The sequence below is a fragment of the Larimichthys crocea genome, chromosome XII, assembly GCF_000972845.2.
Source record: "Larimichthys crocea isolate SSNF chromosome XII, L_crocea_2.0, whole genome shotgun sequence".
In the NCBI taxonomy this organism is placed as follows: domain Eukaryota; kingdom Metazoa; phylum Chordata; class Actinopteri; family Sciaenidae; genus Larimichthys; species Larimichthys crocea.
Window position 1 is genome coordinate 11,082,285 of NC_040022.1, and position 24,500 is coordinate 11,106,784.

Sequence of the window (24,500 nt, forward strand, 5' to 3'; positions counted from 1 at the left end):
TGTTTTAGGCTCTTACCTTCCTGTGCTGAGCCCTCAGCTTCCAGGTGTCAGAGAGGAATGTACCTGAACATCACGGGGAGACAGACAGAAAGGGCGGACAGGACTTGTAGCAACCTGCGACTGGAAAAATGGTTTTCACTAAAGCCATTGTGGGTTTCTTTGTTTGTAAAAAACAATCAGTATATTATATTCATGCAACTAACAGCAATATGACTACAAAGACAAATTCTCTCTCTTTCATGGTCCTGAACTCTCTGAATCTTCCGATACGTTTTCGTCACTTTCTGCCTGAGAACCTGGAGAGTATGAATGCCTGATGATTTACATGGCCCTGAAAAGTTCTACAAAGTGTTTGGAAGGTGCGTCGAGGTGACACTTTTACACTTCTGTTCTTTGGCATTCACAGGCAGGCTGAAGAGGGTGAGATGAGGTGATGACATCAGCTGCTGTGAGCTGAGTGGAGAGGAAAACTCAGCAGCGGAAGGAAAGTTTATAACAGTGTCATGAAAGATTTGGAGCTGACGTTACTTTCCTTTCCCTGCCTCCAGCCATGATGTGCACACTGCGCTTGGACTGATGTGTTTTTGAAAGCCGATACTAAAGCTGACACCTGTACTTTGTTTTTTTTTATAGAGGAATGCCCAAAGGACATACGTGGTGCCAATATGAAACGTCAAATTTGGGGAAATAATCTGAAGCAGCTTGTAGATGTAAAAACATGCCAAATAATTTCCGATTATTCACATGTTACATTTAACCCTTTGCATCCAGTTCTCAGAGTCGTTACTGAGTCAAACGTAGGCTGTTTAATAAATAGTGGACATAGCAACATATGAGTCGCCCATTGATTTGTGGACTACTGTTTTTGAAGCCTTGAGCATTATGGATGGTGCCAGCCTGACCTCTTGGAACCAGAAGTGACTTAATTGAATAAGAGTGTGGAGTTGGAGAGGATCTGCATTGTTACACCTCTATCCTGATTGGATTTGATAGAACACACCGCAGTAGCCACGCCCTCGAAGCATACCTGCTTTATTGTCCATTTCACTCTAAATGGAACCATAATTTACAAAATGAACATTATGCTATGTGGAAGAAGACTTGAAACTAGAGATCAAGACCATAAACTCATGTGGAAAGTGTTTACTGAGGTCATGTATCAAGCGAGAAGTCTGCTCATCTTCTCATAAGTTTACATACAATCTGACTTCTTTTTGCAACCAGTAGAGTCGCCACCTGCTGGCCATTAGAATGAATCCAGGTTCAAGGCACTTAAGCATTAGCTTTATGTGACCCCACCAAGGTTACAAAGGGGGGCAAAGACAGAAGAGAACTATATCAGCCCTAGACACTGACCATGTGTGGACACAAGTTTTAAAGGGTTCAAAAAGAGCTGGAGACGTGCGTTCAGTTCAAGGAATATTTATTTGGAAAAGAAAACTATACTGGAGGAGGAGGAGAAAAAGAGGAGAAACTGCCAGATTAGTCCAAATTATTTTTTTTCACAATACTAAAATGATTAAAACTACTAATATATAAATAGCAAATGGCTTAACAACATGAAATACAATAGAGGATAAAATGGCTACAACAATAGGCAGGACAGGGTACTTACTGCAGGGAGATTCTATCACAGACCCAAATAGAAACCACCACATGTGCACACTGATCACTGCAACCACTGCAACTTACACTGCAAGGACAAGCTAACCTACAATCCAGTGAGGTGACCACTACACTTTACACCTACCACGCTGCACGCCAGGAGGGGTGCATACCCCCCGACTACTCCCCGCAGGTCATCCCTCTGCCTTTTGCCTATAAACCCCCCCAAAAAGACACAAGTACACTGAGATTCAGTTGGTTCAGGTTCACGGATGTTCAGTACAGTGCAGTCAGGGCAATCTTTAACCATCTACGTACTAGTTCAGCTGTATATTCCATAAACACATTTGCCAACAGCCTTGGTGAACTGGCTCAGGCAAAGCAGCAGTCTGGCCTTAAACCTCAGTCAATGTGGGGCTCTGCTGAAAAGCAACACAATAGTTGCCAGGCTCCACTGTGGTTTAAACAGGGAAGAGCTGAGTCTTTTCCTAAAGAGATGATCATATTATATTAGTGATATGTCTACAGTTTAATGAAACCCCAAAGTTCACTTACACATACCTCTTCAGTGCAGGACCACAGAGCTCAGTCTGGATCACCTCAGGACAGTCACACACCAACTAAATATACAAAAGGCCTCATTAGTTTTCCCATAAGGTAATATAACACATCTTTCTCCTTCAATCTCCCTTACCCGCAACCCTGCCCCACAACCAGGCCTCAGACAAAGAGGCACTAATTGCCCTAACATGCCCCACCTGACAGGGTGGTGCTTTGAATGTAGATGCCAGCGCTCACATTTACTTTTCAGACCAAGAAGCTTGGCAATTTATTATACAGTGTATGGCCAACCACGGCCCATGGTCAGATTTCATGCGGCCTATATAACATATATACATAATGAAGCATTTGAACCTCTAAGGACATAACTGCTGCTGTTATATATCTGTAGATGTGACACAAAATATTACTTTCTGAATGATCTTGTTAAAGAGAAGAACAAGAGTGATATGTTTTAAACTGAAATGTTAACCAACTTTGCATTACTCATAATAAGTCATTAGAATGAACATGAGGTTAAGATTTATATCAACTTCATGCAAACTTTGTGAATTTGTATGAGACTTTTATTGTTTTTCATTTTTTAAATGTTAGTAGTGCCCCCCGGCCATCTTCACATTGCCAAATCTGTCACTCTTTAAAAGAAGTATGGACATGCCTGACCAAACAGGGAACCACTCTATTACTATTTATATGTTATCTGATGTCCTCCAGCTGCTCAGCTCAGCAACCCCATATGATAGCTTTAGCCTAACCACCGCTAAAGTAGCTAATTATGTTTTTTTATGTATGTGTTTCGGTCCCACCATGATGACTGGAAAGTAGATGCTGGAGTGCTTAGCTGTGGGGGTGTAATGCACACTCGCTATTGGATATTTCAAACGCCAATCAACATCAACGACAAGTCCTTGTGTTGATACAGGAAACACGTAAATGTCAGGAAGGAAATAGCAAATAGCTTTCTGTTTCATGTGAACTTGCATCATTTTTATTGCAACATTTACTGACAGGCGTGGTGTTGCAGGACTATTACGTTATTTATCTTTAATATATTGCATTGTGGGATTGTTAGCAGAGCATTAGTAGATATCATAGAATACTTTCTTTGTTCCGTTGTGGACATTTTTGAGGACATTATCAGGTTCAATCAAGTTTTTCTACAAGCAAAGTGCTCTCACACAACATGACTGCCAATATCAGCCAAATATATCGGTCTAACTGATACATAGTTCATTATGCCAACCCCCACGAACTCATGCACACAAACACACATACAAACACGAACACACACACACGCACACACACACACAAAGCTCTGCAGTATCTCAGTTGCACTCACACTTAGTATGTATGCGTTTTCCCACAGCATGGGTCAAGTTTAACAAGCAAATATAAAGTGACCCCTACTGTTTACAACTTGTTTTAATTAATGTGTTTTTTGCCCACGTCTCTCTCTCTTTCTCGTTCTCTCAATATGTCTCATTCTATGCATCTCTCTCTCTCTCTCGCTTTGCTTTCTACTCTCTAGGGGGTCACATGCTGTCATCTGCCCAGTAGCGAGTTGTGAAGTCTTTGGTTTTATAGTTTTTTACATTTTTGTCCTCACGCAAACTCTCCAGTTTTTGCCTCCCTCCATTTTTTTATTCGTCCTGCACACGCTCGGTGTTTATCTTTCTGCATAAACCGTAATGTACGCACTTATCCAGTCTGTGACTGAAATGCTCAGCAGTGGAAATTGTACTCGTCTTACCTTGAACCTTTTGAAGTTTCCGTATTAGAAAGCATGGGGGGATAGCTGCAATGATTTTCTCCTACTGTTGCTAACAAGTCACATTAAGTCTGTGCTATAACAGGAAGAGTCAGTAAATGCACTAAACTTTGTTCCCTTAAAGTCTAATTTCCAAAGGTCTGATGAAGTTAAAATGTGATTATTCTGACAGTGGATTGCTGTTCAGTCAGTTTTGTAGAGTTTCAGTCAGCACCATCGGGCCTAAAGCAAATACTGTCACCGCTGCCAGCTAAAGGAGGCAGTAAACCTGTCTCACGATGGACAAGTGTGAATTTTAGCACACTGTTACATCGGTTAATCCAGTCATTCACACTTCTCCAGCTCTAGGACGTGTAAATGTGATTAGCATCTATTCATTATCATTTAAAATGATTTATTTACTACATGGAAATACTGAAACAAATATATCATAATAAATCATTCAAGGCCATGTCGTCCTTATTGGCTTTACATCATATGTTTACACCAAGATTGTGAAAAATCATTTGAATGATATGAAATTACATTCTTAAAGTCTAATATTTAACTTGGTAAACCTTCACCAAGCTAGTTGTTGTTCTTGGTTATTTTTATTCTCTTATTTATTTCACATGAATACATACATACATCGCAGAGCATACATACATATTTTCCTGTCTCGTCTCCTTAGACGTAAACAAATTCTGTCAAATGCTAGAAGAAAAAAAAGATAATATTATACACTCAATATGTGAACAAATGCATGCAGAGCTCAGAGAAGCTGACACTCTGGAATGCAACACGTTTCAATCTCGTGTGTCTAGACACAAAAGGCAAGAAGTGACATGATGAACTACTCATGATATAAAACTAAAAACATTATCAATGATAAAGAATCCTGAACATGAGGGCTTCTAACATTATTTAAACTAATTCACCAGGGTCCACATGTTGAAACACATCATAATATGGAGGTAACAGAGAGATCATTAAAATCAAATCAGCTGATGAGGAAAATCAAGAAAACACGCTGTACACACACACACACACACACACACACCGTCCAGGCTAAACATCCATCTGGCCTCCATTTGTAAGAGGCGATCGAAATCACCACCTCGACTTGAGTGTTGGATTACTAAAAACCTGGACAACGGTCCATGAAGCTGTGGAGTTTGATTCATTGTGTCTTTTATGTTTTTATGTTCAATAATCTGACTGCGCAGTGTGGGTTTTAGTTTTTTCACTGTATAATTCAGGACGTCCTCCTTGGAAGTTTTACCAGGATTCACCACGCGTCCACACATACTGGTTAGATCGCAACCAAGTCTGCAGCTGGTGTCACGGGTATCCTGCTGAATTTTAACGGGACTATACACAAAGAAAGAGATCAGAAAATGACACAATAAAGGAGGTGTTGGAGCAGCACAGCCAATGAAAAAGAAGTAGTTAAAATGTTTTTTTTTTTTTATGTAAGTCAATTGTCACATTTGAAATATTCAAGGCCTCCTCATATTTTAAAATGAGACTTGACCACGAGCTGTTGATTAAATGAAATTGTTGGATGGTTTGGAAAAAAATAAACTTTTTTTGGATCATAGAAAATCATCAGATTGTGAGTTTATTGTCGTGGCAGTTGAGTAATATTTTTCCAGTTGGATGGAGGTGCAGCTGATTTTATGAACTGTGTGTATCACTGTCAGAGATTTCATTTGGTTATTTTGCAGCCATAGCACCATCGAGTCAAAGCAGTCATAGTGAGATGAGGCACAGGAGAAGGAAAAGAATATTATTGTCCATGTAAGTCACTTTATTTAGCTGATTTTATTCTTCCTTCACTGTGCTGTTTGAGCTCGGCTGTTTGTTTTCACATTGGTCTGCTCGGGGAGGGAGGGAAGCTTCGCTTTGTGTTTACCTTAAATCTCTGTCCAACATGTGTACGCACCAGCAGGATTTGTGACATCACAACTAGTTTGGAAGCCAATCACGGTCCAGTGTGCGACTCGCACAGATGTGATGTGGCAACACGAAGCTTCCTGCACGCATGCGCAGAGATTTTTTTTAGGGAAGTACAAGACATCTTACATCGAGCAGTTAGACACATTTGCATATTCATAGAATGAGGGAGATGGAGTAGATGTCATTTTAACACGATGAGACATTATTCAAAACAGAGTATTCTATATATTGTTTAAAACACATCTTTAATACAGGTCTTACATGCAGAAATCCACAGCTCATGATCTAAATATGCTGCTTTAAAAATCTGCTCTTGTGTTGCCATGTTCCCTCTGCCCCCCAACAGGCTTCCATCAGTTCATTAGGACAATACGACGTGTCTGAAGTATTCCATAAAACTCGACAGTGTGAACTCTGCCAGAGGGAACAGGATGCTGCACCAAGGAGCGGATGAAATGAGTCGAGCCTTTCTGAGAACTCCAGTGTGTGGCTTTTTGGAAGAAGTTTTGGAAGAAGTCCTCGGAGGAAAGGAAAATAAGAAAATATGTGTAAAATATAAATGATGGAGGTTATGAGGGACAGGAGAACAGTGGTTTCAATCAGTTTTACCAAACAGCTTTTCAACTTCTCCCAACACTTTAACTGTACTTGCTCAAAGAAGGAGGCGTTTGCCAGAAATGTAAATAAGTGATCTCATAAACACCGATATCGTTGCTAAATGTTCAGGCCGACATGTGTTTCCCTTTTAAAAGACTGCAGGCAACCGACTCCGTGAGATTTAAGAGGAAGAGGAAGAAAAGATGCCATACAAGGCTTCACATTGTGTGAGGTGTCTGACTGTTACAACCAAAATCTCTAACCCAACGGTGAAGCCGCTTCATGTTCGGCTCGAGATCACTGCGACTTCACGCAAACACACTTCTGTTTTCAGCAGACAAACAAACAGACTTCTTTGTACAAATCATGTCCAAAAGTTCACTGCTGGAAAGTAATGAATCTATAGAGTACAGTCTAGACCTGCCCTGTATGGAACTTGTCATGAGATAACTTTTGCTATGAAGTGGTGCTACATAAATAAAACTGAATTCATGAATATTTGCAGTAGTAGTCAACTTCTTCTTCTAAAAACAGGAAGATAGATGGTTAGTTTGAATTGCTCTTAAATAGAAGTAAGGTATCTAAATTAAAAATGTTCATGATGAATAACATAATAAAAATGTTTATAAATCGTTTATAACATTTTACAGTGTGCTATAAAGCAGTTATAGTTGATAATAAACTGCTAAAAAGTGATTTAAAGTGTGTTTATGTATCTGTTATGTATCCATAGTGTCTTCAAGGACAGTTATTACCTGTTTGTCATCCTTTGAAATGCTAATTAAAGGACCAGTGTGTATGACTGCAACCCCCTCACTTACGTTCACCTCTGTAGGATGAAGGAGAAACTACAATAGCTGCAAAACATGCAAACAATGTGAAACACTCTGTAGAGTCAGTGTTTAGTTTGACTCTGATGATCAGGTGATATTACACTAATGAATACATAGTTGTGGTTATAATTTTGCCATATTCTGTATGGATGGATGACATGCCGACTGAGGTCACCACTGGCTGCTCCTGTGAACAGATGCTGAAAGTGTGCTGATGCTACAAATGAAGTGGGTCATCGTACCAGTAGTCAAATGTAGCTAAATTACCTTTAGTACCAAACTAAAGTACAAAGTACAAATTTGAGCTACTTGCTACTTTACTGTGATGCAACTTGATACTTTTTAGTCCACTACATCTCAAATATTGTAATTTTCACGTCACTACATTTGTAGTATTTGTAGTGGACCATAGATTTGGACTCATTTTCAAATGACACATTTCCACACTCTTCCTGTCCTGTCAAAAACATATGTATCATCAAATTTGGTGATTTTGAATTTGAATATTTCTGAAAGATTTATGAGTTGAGAAAAATGAGTCGGCTGAATAAAACGTTTAGAAATCATCTTGGATCAGCTGCAAAGGTCATCGTCACAGAACTTAAAACATCACAGCACAACATCACTTATAGACCATGATGCAGATGCTGTAGGGTAAACTACTAAACATGAAGTAAAGCAGTGAAAATGAGCATACACAGCAATATAAATTCCAAAAACATCTTTTATAAGAGCAACAAACTTCTGCAGAATGAGTACTTTTTACTTTTAAGACTTTTTGAAATTTTCATGAAGTATTAAATGATCCAAACATCTATATTCAAATGACTACTGGGAGTATTTAGAGATCATACTGAGACAAACTCTCACAGTGATGCTGCTTTGTTCTGTCTGGATCTCAAGAAAACTGAACTCAGATTCTAGAGTTGAAATTGTCTTGAGCCTATAAGCTACAGACCAGCTACTCCAGAGGTGTCCAAACTTCTTTTAAACAGGGCCAGATTTGACAATGTGAAGATGCCCAGGGCCCAACACTAACATTTTAAAAATGAAAAACAGTACGATGCTGTGGAGCTACGTAAGAAAGGTGTGGTCATGAGCGCAATAGACTTTTCAACCCATAGTGTGGCAGTGCGACAATGCCTTTCGCTCTTCCAGGAAAAAACATGATTTCATCACCTTTTTGGACACGAATTCTCTCAGGCACACTTGCACGTATCACCACGGCCTTTTGTTCTCGTGTTAGACTGCACCTGAAGGTAATTTGCTGATTTTTTTTTTGTCCTTTCAGTCTATCTGAGCGGTCAAAACAGTGACCTGACCGCTGGATTACTCCAACGCAGTAAATTCCTGCTCAGAATCTGCAAAAAGGAGCATTAAAGTCAAACTCCTGAAAACCCTTAACCATAAGAAGCATAACACAGTAATATATGAATGCATTTTTGTCATATTCATTCAACCAATCAATTTATTGTGAAAGGATTAGCCCTCAGTAATCCAGTTTGATGTAATCCACTACTTCCTTGTCTTTTCCTTTAGTGCCCGAGGCAGAAGGATATTCCCTTGACTGACAATTACAGATAATTACAGCGTCGGAGTGAAAGCTTTATTTAACAAGCTGTGTCCTAAATTACCTATAATTGACGTGGTCATTTTATAAAATCATTGACGATGTTTGACGACTCTTTTCGCTTTTCCAGATGTTTGTGGGGCGAAAGACGTGACCCGCTTCTCCTGATTTATGACTTTAGAGAAAATGGCTTCAGGCCACTGGGGCACACAGAGACCTTCCACAGAAAATGTTCATTTATACACCACCGAAGCTTAAATGTGATATTATCAGTTCAATGTGCAAAAACAAATTCTTTCCGCTAAGTTAAATAAACAAAATGAAATAGGGTGGCAATGATCACTGGGTTTGATTTATTTAAAATAACATAGCGCAACCTGACCCATAACCAATAGATTATCGACAAAATTGGTTGTTGAATAAATTCAGTTAACAGATCATGGCCTATGTATCTATATATGACTGTAAACTGCAGCAACAGCAGCCCTCAAAACTGTCTAAATTTAAATAATTAGTACTTCAGCTGTAGTCATTGTTCAGATTTGACCCCAGAGAATTGATTTTAGTCAGTGGAATTAATTACAAGAAGGAGAAAATCAGCACATTAGTCTTGAATGACCTGGTGTAATTTGTTTTATACACATATTTTAAACATACACTTTCAAAAACATTTCTGGCGTGTTCATTATGGCTTCATCTTTGAACTATTTTAGAAAAAATATATATAAAATTTGACTCATACCATGAAGTAGCCGTGTCCATTCAGTGCCTATCTCCCATACAGTCTTTAAAAAAAGGGGGATTATAAGTACCATAAAATGGCCGCATCTTCTTCATATACCTCATCAGAGCTCTTTGTTTCGTGTCAGCTCTTTAAAGGCATACACGCTACACAGAACCAGCATAGTGTTGCACCCTGTCAGAATTGATAAAATACACAATGGTGAATCGGAAGAACTTTTCTTTAGTTCTTTAATTTGATCTGTTCCTTTTTTAAAGAAGTTTTTCCTCAATTTACTGGAACTTAGTCGTACAACTACGTTGCCACACGTCGTCATTTGTGGTGATGGCGATGTCTGGTCCTTTTTTAAAAACAACTATGAAGAAACCCTGAAGAAAAACCCATGATGTTACACGTGTACCCACTGTAACCCACTGAAAAGACCGAAGAAAAATGAGTTAGTTTCTTAGTTCTGAGTTGTAGCTTTATCAAAAAATATCTTGGCATGGCCGAACTCCTCTGGAGACGGAAATAACTCGACTGGCTGCGTTGAAGTGAGACTGTTCCAAAGAGTGTTTCTTCCCAAAGAAGGAATAACACATTCACATAGCTAGCATATGGTGGCTAATATTAACTTTGGATAAATATTGCTGTGCATTCTATACTTTTTGTTGCTGCTGTAAAGCTACACTTTGGCATTTACCATCGTCCTGCAATTGTGACTTGTGGCTAAGGCTAGTGTTTTTAACAGGCTGAGTCAAATATACACAATTTCCAATGAGCTAACTGGCAAAATGAACAGCAAAAACATAAAAAAGCATAAACCCACTGTCTTTATTTGCTGAAGTAAGGACACTGCATAGCTTATCTGTGTGTAGAAGGTGTGCCAGGCTAGTTAGCTGCAGTGTACTTGGCTTTGTGTGGTACCAAATGCTCAGTTCTCACCTCTATGGGTTATAGCTGAATATAATATAACTGAACATTGAGTCCTCACAATTGATCAATTTAGTGCCATTTACATCAAGGTTATTACTTTGCCATCAAGCCATTTTGTTTATTTCTTTTCAAATGAGGTGGCTATTGATGCACAAGCTTAAGTTAGCAACGTTAGTTGATAACTAGTTTTAAGTTCATTAGAAGCCTTCAGTTTCTATAATTCTTTGGTTCAAATGGTATGCTATTGTGTTGCCAATATGGTTAAAGCCCTCATAGTTTATAAAGTAAATTCAAATAATATAAATATCTTGTATCCTTTTTAAAGTTAAAAATATCTTGGTATTTGTCTTATTTTCATGCTTTTTTCCGCCTGAAGTAAAAACCCTGAAATTGATCTCTGCCAGTTGTTATTTTTGCCTCCAGAGAAGCTCAGACTCTTAATGTCCATGTCCCTAACAGCTCCAGTCAGCTTGCTGGTATAAATCCATTATTTGTCCTGGAAGTGCTGCATCCTGCTGTCCTGTCTGTCACATCATCTGAGTCCTCGGCATGGAGTCCTGCTGGTGTCCGGGGTACCAGTGAGCAAAATTGTTCATGTATCCTCCAGAGTGCACCGGCGCGCCTTTGGCGGCCATGCTGATGTCCCACAGGGAGCATGGAGAGGAGGAGGACGGTGGTGGTGGGGCAAGGTGGTCTCCCTCAGGTCCACAGGGTCCGTTCTTCATGATCTTCTTGTATTTGGATCGTTTGTTTTGGAACCATATTTTCACCTGAAGGACCAGGAAAGGGAAAGAGTTAATAAGAGATTAAAAGCTGATCCACACAACAACATGCCTCTGCAAGACATTTAATATACAATAAACATGTATCTTTTGCCACACAAGATTTTAATAGTGAAGAGATGTCAAGCAAAGGTCCTCATCCGTGGCTAGACTCAAACTGGAGACCCTATGAATATGCTCAGTGTTTCAAACCTCTAGACAAGCAGGATGACCTTTATACTGACTTGATCTGTTTTTCAGTTATAAAAAACCATCAAGGAGCTTATGTTGGTCTATCATTCATTTAAAGTGTTCAATTGGATAAACAAGTTAATAATAATAAAACACACTGCAGTTGCTGACTGATCAAATGGATCCTACCCCCTCTCTATTGGAGCTTAAGTCTCTGCTGTTAGTCCATTACTAATTATTGAGTCTCCGCCAGTAACATTGGGTAATGTTACTGGCGGAGACTTAAGAACCGGTAACATTACCTAACCTAGGTTTTTGCCAATAACAATAGCTAACATTATTGGTTCTTGTCTCTGTCAGTAACATTATGTAACATTATCAATTCTTAGGTTATTGCCAATAACGTTAGCTAACATTATTATAACACTAAGCTAACCGCCTCTTGAAGGGTTTACTCTCTTACTGCGTCAATGTTTAAGCTGCAAGCTAAATCCAGCACGTAGCATTTTAAATCATTTCTAGTCATTTTTATTTATATAGCGTCAAATCATAACAGGAGTTATCTAAGGACACTTTTCATATAGGGCAGGTCTCTTTATAGGTACTCTTTATATATTATTTAGAGAGACCCAACAGTTCCCGTGAGCAAGCACTTGGCTGCAGTGGCAAGGAAAAACTCCCCTGGTGAGAGAGAGAGACGGCGAGGGGGGAGAACAGGAGGGAAGAAAAAATCAGTAGCATAATGCAGCAGAGAGATGTAAAGTAATATTAATGCTAGTGTTATTATAAAACATAACTATTAACATTAATATAATAATGTGTTGAGCTGGCTTGCAATCATAGCTGTGAAGGCAGATATACCTGCAGAAAGCGATTAGGGAAACAATAAATCCAAAAACTATGGTAGAGTTATTAACATACGTTAAATGTGTACAGATGGAGAGGAGCTTATTCCATCATGGGAAGTCCTGCAGCAGCCTATAGCCACATGACTAAAGGATGGTTCAGGACTCACCTTAACCAGCGCTATCGAACTCAAACCTCTAACTCCTAAACCTGCCTCCAGAATCAGAACTGGGAGCTTGTTCCACAGGAGAGGAGCTCCTCACTGAAAGCTCTGGCTTCCATTCTACTTCTGGAGACTATAGGAACCACAAAGAACCCTGCAATCTGAGAGCACCGTGTTCTCGTGGGGTAATGGGATACTATGAGATATGATGGTGCCTGACCATTAAGGCTAGCTTTGTAGGTGATTAATTCTGTTCTGGGTTTTTACACGGAGCCAGTGCAAAGAAGGTAATATTGGAGAGATAGGATCTCTTTTCACGGTTGCTGACAGTACACATGCAGCAATTACACACTGGTGACAAAGACAGGTGGACTGACAGGTTGAAGACAAACCCTTGGGTTTGATTGAAACAAATATTCCAAGTATTCCACTCCAATACTCATTGGGGTGGAGCTGGTGATCCCATCTAGAGTAACTCTGTCTTTAGTGTTTGGGGCTTATTAGAAGAACTTTAAGTTTAACATTAGAAAATTGCAGGTCATCCAAATTTGTATGCCCTTAAGGCATGCTTGAGATTTAGGATCAAAACAACAAAGATAAAATGATTACCACTTTTGCAGAGATGTGTTACTGCAGTAATAACAGAAAACTAAACAATCATTATGAATATAGCCATATATAATAATTAATAACTGATGCAAAATGATGTAGCGTAACATATAACAGACTGTTATTGTTGGCGCGCCTACAACAACATGACTGTACCGTTAGTGGTACTACAAAAATATGATGTTAATATTATTATGTCACGTTCATGTCACTGATGTTCTGCTTTATGAAATGATAATATTCAAATCATTCATTCAAAGGAATGAATACACTTTCTATAAGGTAGCAGCCCCATAATAAGAATATTATGTAGAGACATAACACTAATAGAATATCAGAAAATATTGAGCTGAATAGCCCTTCAATCATTTTTCTGTGGTTAGAGATGATTCAATTCTCTGTTTCCAGCACGCTAGCAAATTGAGCATCAAATTACACAAATGTGCCTCTCGGGCAACCTGTCAGCTTAGCGGGAACAAATGAATCATAAATAATTACACACAGTCAGTGAAGGATACTTTTGTCTCAAACAGGTTTTAACTGCGCCGTAAAGGAAAAGCGAACGCTGAAGGACTGGTGCAGCGCCGAGAGAAAGCTCTGGCCTGCAGCAGAGGAGAGAAAGATAAAAGAGAGAGGGAAAAAAAGGAGAGAAAACACTCTTGGCGCTAAAATTGTTTTCTCCTCCACACTGACAGTCCTGGGAATTATTACCCAGTGATTTTATGGGTATTTATGAAGATGGTTGAAGTGGTTTATGGAAGATATTTGATTCTATAAAAAATCTAATTTCAGACTACTCTAATTGACTCTAAATATGTGGAAAAAATTATCCCTTTACCCGATAATCAAAAAGGCACCCGGCTTTCACACCCAGCATTCAGCTGAGAGCGGCCAAGAAGTCATGCAGAGTGAAATTTGACATTTAATTTGATCTCTATTGTTCCAGTGTATCTGCTGACGTCAATCACAGCCTGTTAGAAGTCAGTATGGATGGTGGCAAATACATAAAATTAAACTATCACTCCATAAATCTGCAATATTATTATAATTACAGCACATAATGCAGTGTAGTTGCACTCAAAACCTTTTATTCCAAGTCTAATTTAAGTGAATTGTACAATCAAAGAAGGAAATCAGAAATCTGAAGAATTTTCTTCTTTTTGTTACTGTACAGCCGTTTTCAAGCCTCCTGTACTATGTATAGACTAATATAATAAAAACTCACAAACTGCAGTGCCTGCAGTATAATAATTAATTAAGTGGTACACCACAGTGGTAGCGCACGGGTGAAAACCTAAAGTGAGTATGTGGAGTGTCACTTATGAGCCCAGGAGTCAATCAACAGCACGTTAAGTTAATGCAGCCTCAGTGAGAGGATTTCTGCTGTAATTATTGGTTTCATATTCCAGCAGCAACACAGAGCTGACAGCTTCCCTGAGAGCGCGACTAATGACACCGACATTAGCGGAGGAGGGTGTCTGAGAGGCAAGCCAGGTGCCACTGTGTGTGTGTGTGTGTGTACAGTATGTGTGTGTGTGTGTGTGTGTGTGTGTGTGTGTGTGTGTGTGTGTGTATCAAACTAAACCTTGCAATGTATGTCCGCAAGAGTAAAAAAAAAAAAGAAAAAGAAAAAGTTGACCAGTGGTGTCCGGTGAGGATTGGGTGGGTGGTTTAAACCCGATGGCCAGTGTGTGTGTGTGTGTGTGTGTGTGTGTGTGTGTGTGTGTGTGTGTATTTCAAGGAAAAACGTTAGAACTGTGCTACGTGCCATTTCTCAGCTGCGTCTGGGAACATTAGCGATTCAGTGGTCAGTGGTTGGCTGCCGGCCTAATGGCATGAAGGCTGAAGATAGAGATGTGGTGCATGATCACTATCTTCATGTGTGTGTGTTTATGTTTCCATCTGCATATGTGCATGAAAATGCACACACGCTACATATGTTTCATAAAGATGTGTGTGTGTGTGTGTGTGTGTGTGGACAAAAGTTCATCCACCATGCGTGCGAGGAATGTGTGCATGTGCACAGTACACACTGTACACACGCACGCTAGGCTAATTACAGCTGACTTTAGAGCAACACGACAGTGTGTTTCAATACAAGCTGTTCTATGTCTACGTCCATTCACTATGCCAGAAAACACACACATTCTGTTACATTTTGAATGTAATATACATTTTCAGTTGGATTGAAGGTATTGACTTTTTGAGGTTTTTCCTTGACACTGGTCAAGGTGAGCGCCAAGTGTTTGCTCATGGTGGGAATTGTTAAGTCTAATATACAGTCTAGACCTGCTCTGTATGGAAAGTGTCATAAGTTAACTGTTCCAACTGGGCACTATATAAATAAAATTGAATTGAATAAAAAAAGTTTTTATCCCAAATGTTAATATTTACAGCAATAATGTTACAAATTGAGCATTTAGTCTGAATCTGAATACACAGACAAACTGAAAATGAAAATGTCCCTCAGGCCACATTAAACTTCACTGGACCATTGGATTACTGGATTATCATTGGACTGCAAAAGCCTGGATTATGGCGTTCAATGTCAACATTTAAAAAACAACTAATTTATTACAATATTGGCATATGGCACAACCGATGGTTGGATGGTAAAAGGTAAAGTACGATAAGACTCATCGCTGGCATTTCGCAATGGCAACAAATGCAGGTGGGCAGACAGGCTGAAGACAAACCCTTTGTTAATAAGATTTGAAGTTTGGATTATGTTGGGGCGTGCCCTGGACAAAGACTAACTAAAACTTTTCTAAACATCCATCACTGCCTACCAAGCCCCAGGAACAGCACTGGGCATAGTACCTCTTCTGTTGCAGTATACTCTTTCCATAATTTGGATTTGATCCATTCAGTCCAATAAAATCTGTAAAGCTTAGAAACAGTGGGGTCAAGCAGGTGGCCAACTCAATGACTGTAGGAGGATGATTGTCACGTGCATGCGGTATATGAGGAACTTTTCTAAGAATCAATGAGCCACCATCTTGGAATACAGATACCAGTTTTTATTATTACAGTCACTTAGGTGCAGCGGGACTTAATGATTAAAGGTAAATTAAGTACAGTTAAATCCATAATGCCTAGAAAGGACTTTTATCTCATTCAAGTGGGTGGGGAGTCAATGGCAAGCTAGGCAACTGTAGTGTGCACGCTCTACCTACACAACGATGCAGGAAAGCTTGAAAAACTTTTGAGGTATATGCACCCAGCGAGGAACTTTCATCATTCAATGAACCACCATCTTTGAATGCTGATACCAGTTTGTATTATCACAATCAATGGGGTAGCACATTGGTCCTGGTCCAGGACCAATGTTCAATGTAATGTGCAATGTGTAATGTGCAATGTGTAACACTGAACCAGGACTAGGCGTAGTGGGTAAAGCGGCCGCCCCGTGCGTAGAGGCTGTAGTCTTCGCTGCAGTTGGCCCCGGTTCGAATCCCGCATCGGACGGCCATTTACTGCGTGTCACTCCCCCTCTCTCTGCTTCCTGTCTATCTTCAGCTGTACTATCATTAAAGGCCAAAAAAAAAGGATTTTGTGTAATGAGAGATTATTAAAGATATGGTTACCAAATATAAGATGCTTGTTGCCCAGTTGGACTGCTGTTGCTACATTCTGAGATCTAAAACCAGTTCATACTTAAGTCATGACATTAAACCAAATCATTTCTTTGCAGGCAAACTGTGGGAACCCCCTTTGTAGTGTTGCTACGTCTAGAAACAGAAACAGGGCAAGCATTCACAGAAAAGAAACAAAAAAAGCACCCACATTCTTTCTTCCAAACCCACAAATATGTGTCTGCATTCCAACTACAGTCAGAGATATCCTTTAATTGCACTCCAGTATCAGTCAAACGCTGACCTGACATGATGTATGGACTAATGGAGCTAAAACAACCAGTCAAAAGCCACGTTCCCCCAATCTAAGACACCTCCAAAAGCAGACAGAGAGAGAAAGGTAAAAAAGAAATGTGCTGCTTTGGTTAATCATGTGGGTATGACTTTCAGCAGACCACATTCAAAACCCGTTTCGCCACTACAAAAGGCAAAAGCAAATCAACAGATCATCTCTTACTCCCAGTGTCAACAAAGCTGTGGTGGTTAATTCATACGAGATTAGGACAGTTCGTCTGATGACATCAGCTGCTTATGTATACTCAGTATGCACGTGACACGCATGCATGGGTCGTATTTCAAATGAGGTATTGCCAAACAATCCTATCTAGTCTTCCTTTAGTGGGACACCTGCTCAATGCTCAATCCTTTACTTTCCACCTCTTCGTCTTTGATAATGCCATGTTACACAACTTTTTAAAATCGAGCCTTCAGGCGTCACAGAATCCTTTTATTTCCTGACACAAAAATGCTGCTTTATGAAGAAGAAGAAGATTGATTATGATCACAGACAGGATGATGGAAACAGCGGCTTTGCATTGTGGCCATTTGAATAGAGCCTACAATTAAAATACAAATGTGCTACTGATGAAGGAAATAGTTCCTGGTGCTCCTCAGTACAAAAAGCAGTTCATAATCTATTTTTTAAGTTTAATTGCTAATTATGAATCCATTTACATGTATTAATAATAATAATAATGACAGAAAACACAGTAATTAGCTTATATATTTGGTCAAAACTGGCTTTTTGGAATCTGTTTTTATCCATAGAAATGTATAATCTCTGTGAAAATGGCCTTATAAACTTACAGTAATGAATAAACAATCAATTATAATTAAACAATGAAACAATAAAACACAATCCAGTGGAAAGACAGCTACGTCAAATGAAAGCTAGCTGTTGCGATGGCTAGCCTAGCTAAAGCTAAAACCAAACTAATGCCCCCCTTTCTGTAAATAAAAAATAAACATATTTTAATAAACATCTTAGTTGCTTTAGTGTTTTATTCCACTTAACTGAATCAATGTGGTCATGATGCAGTTTAAAAACCTAGCTCAGCGCCTGCTAAAGGTAACGAGCTTAGCAAATCTCACAAGCTGCCAATTTAGCTTTGAACTGAAATTCATGTAATTTTGGTGACCTTAAGATTGCCTGATTCATTGATATTTATTGATTTATAGAGATATCAGCCCTTAACTGGGGACTAAAAAATAAATAAATCAATAATTCATTTCAAACAAACAAACTGTATTTGCCCTGTGAAACTCAAATAATTGATTTTGGTGCTGTATTTTTCACTTTCATTTCCACAGGATTATCAGAAGGAAGAGTGCAATATCTCTTTCTGGTTATTATAAAAATTCCATGGCAGGAATTTTTGCCATAAAAAATCAGTGTTTCTTAACTTCAGCTCTTCTGTATATTCTTTGCCTTTGAGGAGTAGAGCAGCACACAAACTCCTCTATAAATCAAATAAATCAAGGCACAGCCAGATTATGATAGCTTTGGGTGTCAAAAAACAGTTTTGGAATAATCCATAGTTCCCTGGTACATAAACATGATGAGGATATGCAAAGACTGTCAGTGGAACAAACCCTGAATTAAGTCATAAAATAGTCTCCTATATTAAAATATCTGAGAGCAAGAGTAGTAAAATGATTTGAACACAAATGGGGGAAAAAATTGCAACATCAGCATCTGTCCTGTTCAGGGGATTGTTCCCAGACTACGAGTGCTTAGAAAAGCAAATATCTGAGCTCCAATCAACTGAAATGCTGAGTCACTATTGTCTGATATCAATGGAGTGTGGCAAATGAGACATTTATTTATAAGAAAACGTTGTGGATTATTATGAAATCCCCAAATGTCTCATAAAAACAATACGAATGTCACATGTTGGTACTGTTAGAACTAAAAAACACTGCTTGTTTAAACGCGACAGCATCCCATGTCGGCTCACTGACTCCATGTAACAGACAAAATGGCCGCCATTAGGCTTTTATTTGCCTGTGACTGCACGAGTGTGTGTGTGTGTGTGTGTGTGTGTGTGTGTGTGTGTGTGTTCTGAGAGACAGAAAACAGACAAATAAAAAGTATGGAGAGGAAAAGATGACTGGTAGCAAGACTTCCCTTTAACTTACATTCACAGTTACTCCCAACACATACACACACGTTTTCACGTTTTAATGACAATGGCCATGACTACAGTTCACATGACATTTAAGGATATTGGAGGAAATGCCAGCGTGTGATCACACATAAGAGGAACGTGCAGTGACACCCATTAACAAGAATGTACCGGTGCCTGGTTGGAGCTTTTATACTGGACTTGTTCCTCTTTCACTATGAATGATGGACAAATGAATTACAAATCAGTCGCAATCAGATATATAATCGATTCAGATTCTGGAATCAATTTTGTTTTTTTTTGTTTGTTTTTTTTTTACTGTTTTTTGTGCATATTGTACATTAAACTACACAAAGTTTTATGAATATGAATCTGTTAACATTCCATTGCTAATTACCCCCTCACTTTTACTTTAAATATTTGGGCGAGGTGATGAACATACGCCCTTAATTGTATGAATTACCGAATGCTATGTTCACAATAAAAATGTTTCAGACTCTTGTCATAGCAGATATATCATGCAGATATTTATGGCGTCACAACAATTTTTAAAAACTAGTATTAGTGTCAATTATTGGTCATGCTCCCAAGATTTTTTTATTTGTATGAATGAATTAAAAATAAAATGCAGTTGGAGTGTATTGGCTTATTTTGTGTCTATGTGTGTGTGTGTGTGTGTGTGTGTGTATGTGTGTGTGTGTTGGTTTCCACAGTACCTGGGTCTGCGTCAGGCCCAGCTTGGCCGCAAGGTCAGCCCTCTCGGGCAGGGCGAGGTACTGGGTCTGCTGGAAACGCTGGTTGAGTGCCTGGAGCTGCAGGCTGGAGTAAATGGTGCGAGGCTTCCTGATCTTCTTCCCCTTCCCGTTCAGCCTCACCTCCCCATTCTCGATCACCGCCGTGGGCTTCTCGTGTTCTGAAAAAGAGCAGAATTTTTTTTTTTCTAAAGATGAATATAAACACGGCTCAGAAATTTGGTCTCTAATGACGTGAGAGACACATTCAAGGATCAGCCGCAGTGTTTCATCAAACACAGCAACACACTCAGACTCTTTATGCTCATGATGCTTCAAGATGTTTAAAAAGAAGCTTTGTATTACATTTATTTTGCTTTTTTTAAAAGCCTGTCACATTTTTTTAGCTTTTTTGTGCTGTTTGCTCGGGTGTGTGTTGCTTTTTGCCCCTATTTCACAGGAAAAGACAGAACGTGGGTCGTATGTAGACATGAAAGTAAAAACACAAATTCAGGGAGCATGTCTGTTTTTATACAATATACATGTTCACAGCAAATTTCTGCGTGTGTTTTAAAAAATGTGTTTTTTTTCTGTCTGATATGTAGAGACAGATCATTCATGAGCTCAGCCGTTTTCTCACAACCAGAAGTCAAACTGAATCTTCGATTTTTAACCACAAGATGGAAGAAAAATAGCTGCGGTGACATTTTTGCTTAAGTGGACTTTTGTTCTGATGTTGCAAAACATAAGGCTTTTCTCTGCTGTAATACTGTGTGACACAAAATCATAAATCAGGGATAGGGATCGAGGATAAAATGCCATAAACAGTCGAGTATTGTGACATTCAGCATGCTGTAAAATGATGGTGGAAGCAGGTAAAACAAATCCTCTTTGTCCAAAGCAGTTCAGTTTACACGCAGCTCAGCTGACGGCATTTTTTTTTTCTCTCTTCGTCTTCTTCTTCTTCATTTTCAGGAAAGCTACGCACAGCCATGTATATTCGCCCACGCTGATCTTTGTTATGACATGAGCTTATAGCCTGCAGTGGCAGGAGAGAACAGCTGCGGACGAGCCAAGGCCTCACAAGATGTTCAGATTCTGTAACCGAGCTGCAGCTCAGGAGGGACATGGCGAGTGAATCGACACTGGATGAAAACACAAAGGGCACGGCAGAGAAATTTGGCAAAGACAGAAAGAAGAGAGGGCGTAAATTTACAAGCAGAATAACTGAGGTTCAACCCTTTTGCTGTTGTTTTCTCTTTAAATGCTATTTTCTGTTTGTCTTGCTGTGTTCAGAAAAGTGTTGAAGTGGAAACTCCTGGATCTGAACATCAGATAAAAGTGAAAAAATACAGAAATCATTCAATCTTTAGACAATAAACGGGCGAATATTAGATACATTTTGTGTCCCAAATGGTCAGAAAAACAAATGTCCAGTATGTGACCTCGGCCGAGGTTCAACTCTGTCTGACCCCAGATCAGCAGACCAAGACAAAAAGAGAAACAAACGTCAGTGAATTAGGAGCAGCAGAGCTGAAGTCCTGTCAACACCAATCACAGATGGACACAATATGAAAATCTCATTGTGTTTGACTAGCGTTCCACATGCTGACAACCAGTAACGTGTCCATGTGTCATCGCTTCACGCCCGGGTGTTCACATATTAATATGTTCACATATTAAACATGTTTAATACATGTGTGTGTGTGTGTGTGTGTGTGTGTGTGTGTGTGTGTGTCGTGAAGATGAAGTGCTGATGTGGCGCTCTCACACTGTCATCTCATTTTATCTGGAGGCCGTAACAAAAAAAATAAAAAATCTGAAAGAAATTTGAACTGAATTCAACTTTGAATGATTAATGATAAAATATTCAGTGATATACAATAAAAATGAATCAGGATGGAATAAATTACATCTGAATAGACAGGTTTTTTATTTAAATTTCTGATATTTGTCTGAAAGAAAGAATTAAAACGTGTTTGCTCACAGTCAAGTATTTCTTTTACTAAATCTATAAAACAAACTGTATTATTATTATTATTTATATTAGTTATTTTATTATTATTATTATATTATTATTCGTAGTAGTAGTAGTAGTTGTCATGTATGTAATGTGTTGATAATCAGCATGTAACTATATGATGGTGGACACACTTCAGTGTGAGCAAACTTAAAATGAAGCGGATCAAATCAACTTAATATCTTTTACTTCAGTTTTTGTTCATTTAATCTGGATTTCTGCTCTTCATAACTTCATATTAGACTGTGTGGATTTTATGTCATATTTCACTGTTACATCATTGGTAATTTATGTTTGCTGCCTTTTATTTATTTTTTTTATTCACTGTGATATTATCAGAAGTGTTCTGCAGTGAGTGTGTGTAAGCCATCCACGCTGTCACAGGGGCGTTGATGACAAGTTTATACAGATATGAAGACCATAGAAAATAATGACTGATGCTCTTAATTGATCTGCGGTGAAACGATGCGGTCACTGTCAGTGAAGGGAGTCAGGCTATTTTATTTTTTCAGGTGAATAGTTTTGGTCCAGTTAACAATTATTTGTTACGACTTTTCAGGTGAAAGTGTGTTCATTATTTTATTTATTATTATTATTGTTAATTATTATATATTATTATTGTTGGATTATTATTATTATATATTATATTATTTATATTATTATTCTTATTATTATGTCCAGTGTGCAGACAGCACAGCTTCAGGCTGGATGTGATCTGCGTGTTCTGAGGCTTTGGCTCTGGGCAGCTCGCGGGCCGCTGCGGGACACCACAGGCCCGGTGTCGGTCTGCTACTTGTGGAGAGTCCCACGGTCTGCGCAGGCCTTCAAACTCATCTCCAGTCCAACCCCAAAGTACACAAACATGACTGCTGTGGCCGACCTGTGTGTGGATCCAATTTGTTCTCCACTGCGGCTCATTTCATGTTTCTCTGCTCCACACAGTCACTCTGGGATTTTAATGGGCCTGAATGAGACATCTGTGAGGATAACGGTATTTCTTTCTCTGAATTTTTCCTTGATTATTTCGTGCGTGTTGTTGCGTTTCATGTCCTCTGTTTGTGGTAGAGTGACATGCTTTGCGCTCTTCATCCAAACGAGGCAGATTTATGAATGAAAATCAGTGAAAACCAAATCAGCCATGACTCAATTAAAGCTAAGTTCTGAAAACTTCAGCTGCAATAAACACCAGCTCAAAAACACAGAGAAATGACTCATGTGTTAACAGTCCACATGGTCATATTAGGATTTAACTGTGGCTGCAAAACAAAAGCTCAAACATGTTATTCCATTTTTTTCTCCTACCCGAATCCTCCAGTCTGGTGTGTCCCAGCGTGCCCCGTGACCCCCGTGCTGATGGCAGGTAGGCCCCGGGGTGGTGGGCGCTACGGGGCTGTGATAGGACGCGTACCCAAGAGAGGACCGTACGACGAGGATGCGCCGGCGGAGAAGGGCCCGTCGTGCTGCGAGGGTCCCACTGCGTGCAGACCGTGGACCGGGTAATGGTTATGGGATAGGCCGGGGAGGGCTGCTGGTGCGCGGGTGCCGTGGCCGCCGAATTCAAAACGATTTGGAGGGATCAGGCGGGACCAAGTGTCCGATATAGAGCTCATAGTCATCATTGGGGGAGGGGCAGTGATGTGTGGGAAATAAGAAGGGTCAACTATGACCTCCCCGGCGGGGGTCATCAAAGACAACCCACCATCAATGATAAAAAAAAGTCCGTTGACTCTCAGAGAAATGTTTCATTAGCCGACAGCAGCCGCTGCGAAACGTGCGTCACCTTTCGGTAAATGTCACTGTATCCCTGCGGGAGGAGAAGTGGACTACAAAGCGGGTTTTTGGAGGGTTTTCCCTCCGCTCCATCCCAGCTGAACTCCACAAACGTCACGCTCCGATTTCAAACCATTGACAAAGACAAGAAGCGTGACAGGCCAACACGCAGCGGAAAAAAACAGAAAACAAAGCAGGAAACTCCTGAAAAAAAAGCCGCAAAAAAATGATTAATATCTCTGATCGACTTATTTCCTTCTTCTCTCCGACCAAAGAACCAGTCCCGTGCTCGATCCCTCCCGTGTGTTCAAAGGCCTCTTGGCAGCACAGGGAGTGGAGTGTGTTCCTCCTCTCCACGGCGCGCTGTGTGCCTCTGGCGCGCACCATTCTCTGCCTCACTTGGCACACAGAGAGCGCGCTCATGGCTGCGGCGCTGCGCCGGTCACACAAATCACAAGCAGCACCGGGACCTCTCGGGTGTTTTTGGCGGACCAGAATGCGCCAACAGTTGATGGACATTTTCAAAAGAAGTCTCGAGGCGAGGAGAGACATAAAATATGATCCGGGGTGTGTGGAATCAGGAGGGAAAATCAACAGATACGGAATTAATTCGGGCCGTTAGTTTCGATTAAATGACAGAGTAATTAATGAAATAAAGATAAATAACAGGACAATTAAGAGAACAAAATTAGTATTTGGTCATAGGTGAGGCTAATATCTGAGGAAGCTAACTAAGACGGCGCTTTAATTCACTTGATTCTTTGCGTCATTACCGCAACACATAATGCAACGGTCGCACTTTGGGTTAGGGATATCTGATTTCTACAATTATTTATTTA

At 39.7% G+C, this 24,500-nt stretch overlaps 1 protein-coding gene across 1 annotated transcript in view; it reads right to left on the reverse strand.

Moving 5' to 3' along the window:
* Positions 1 to 9,496: 9,496 nt before the first annotated feature.
* Positions 9,497 to 24,500, reverse strand: part of LOC104926837 (homeobox protein Dlx4a) — a 28,271-nt gene continuing 13,267 nt past the window's right edge. Inside the window, exons 2-3 of the mRNA XM_010740787.3 lie at positions 19,857 to 20,053; positions 9,497 to 11,299 (exon numbers count right to left, since the gene is read on the reverse strand). Coding sequence (XP_010739089.1) covers positions 11,057 to 11,299; positions 19,857 to 20,053 — 440 coding nt within the window. The 3' untranslated portion in view covers positions 9,497 to 11,056. The remainder of the gene's footprint in view (positions 11,300 to 19,856; positions 20,054 to 24,500) is intronic.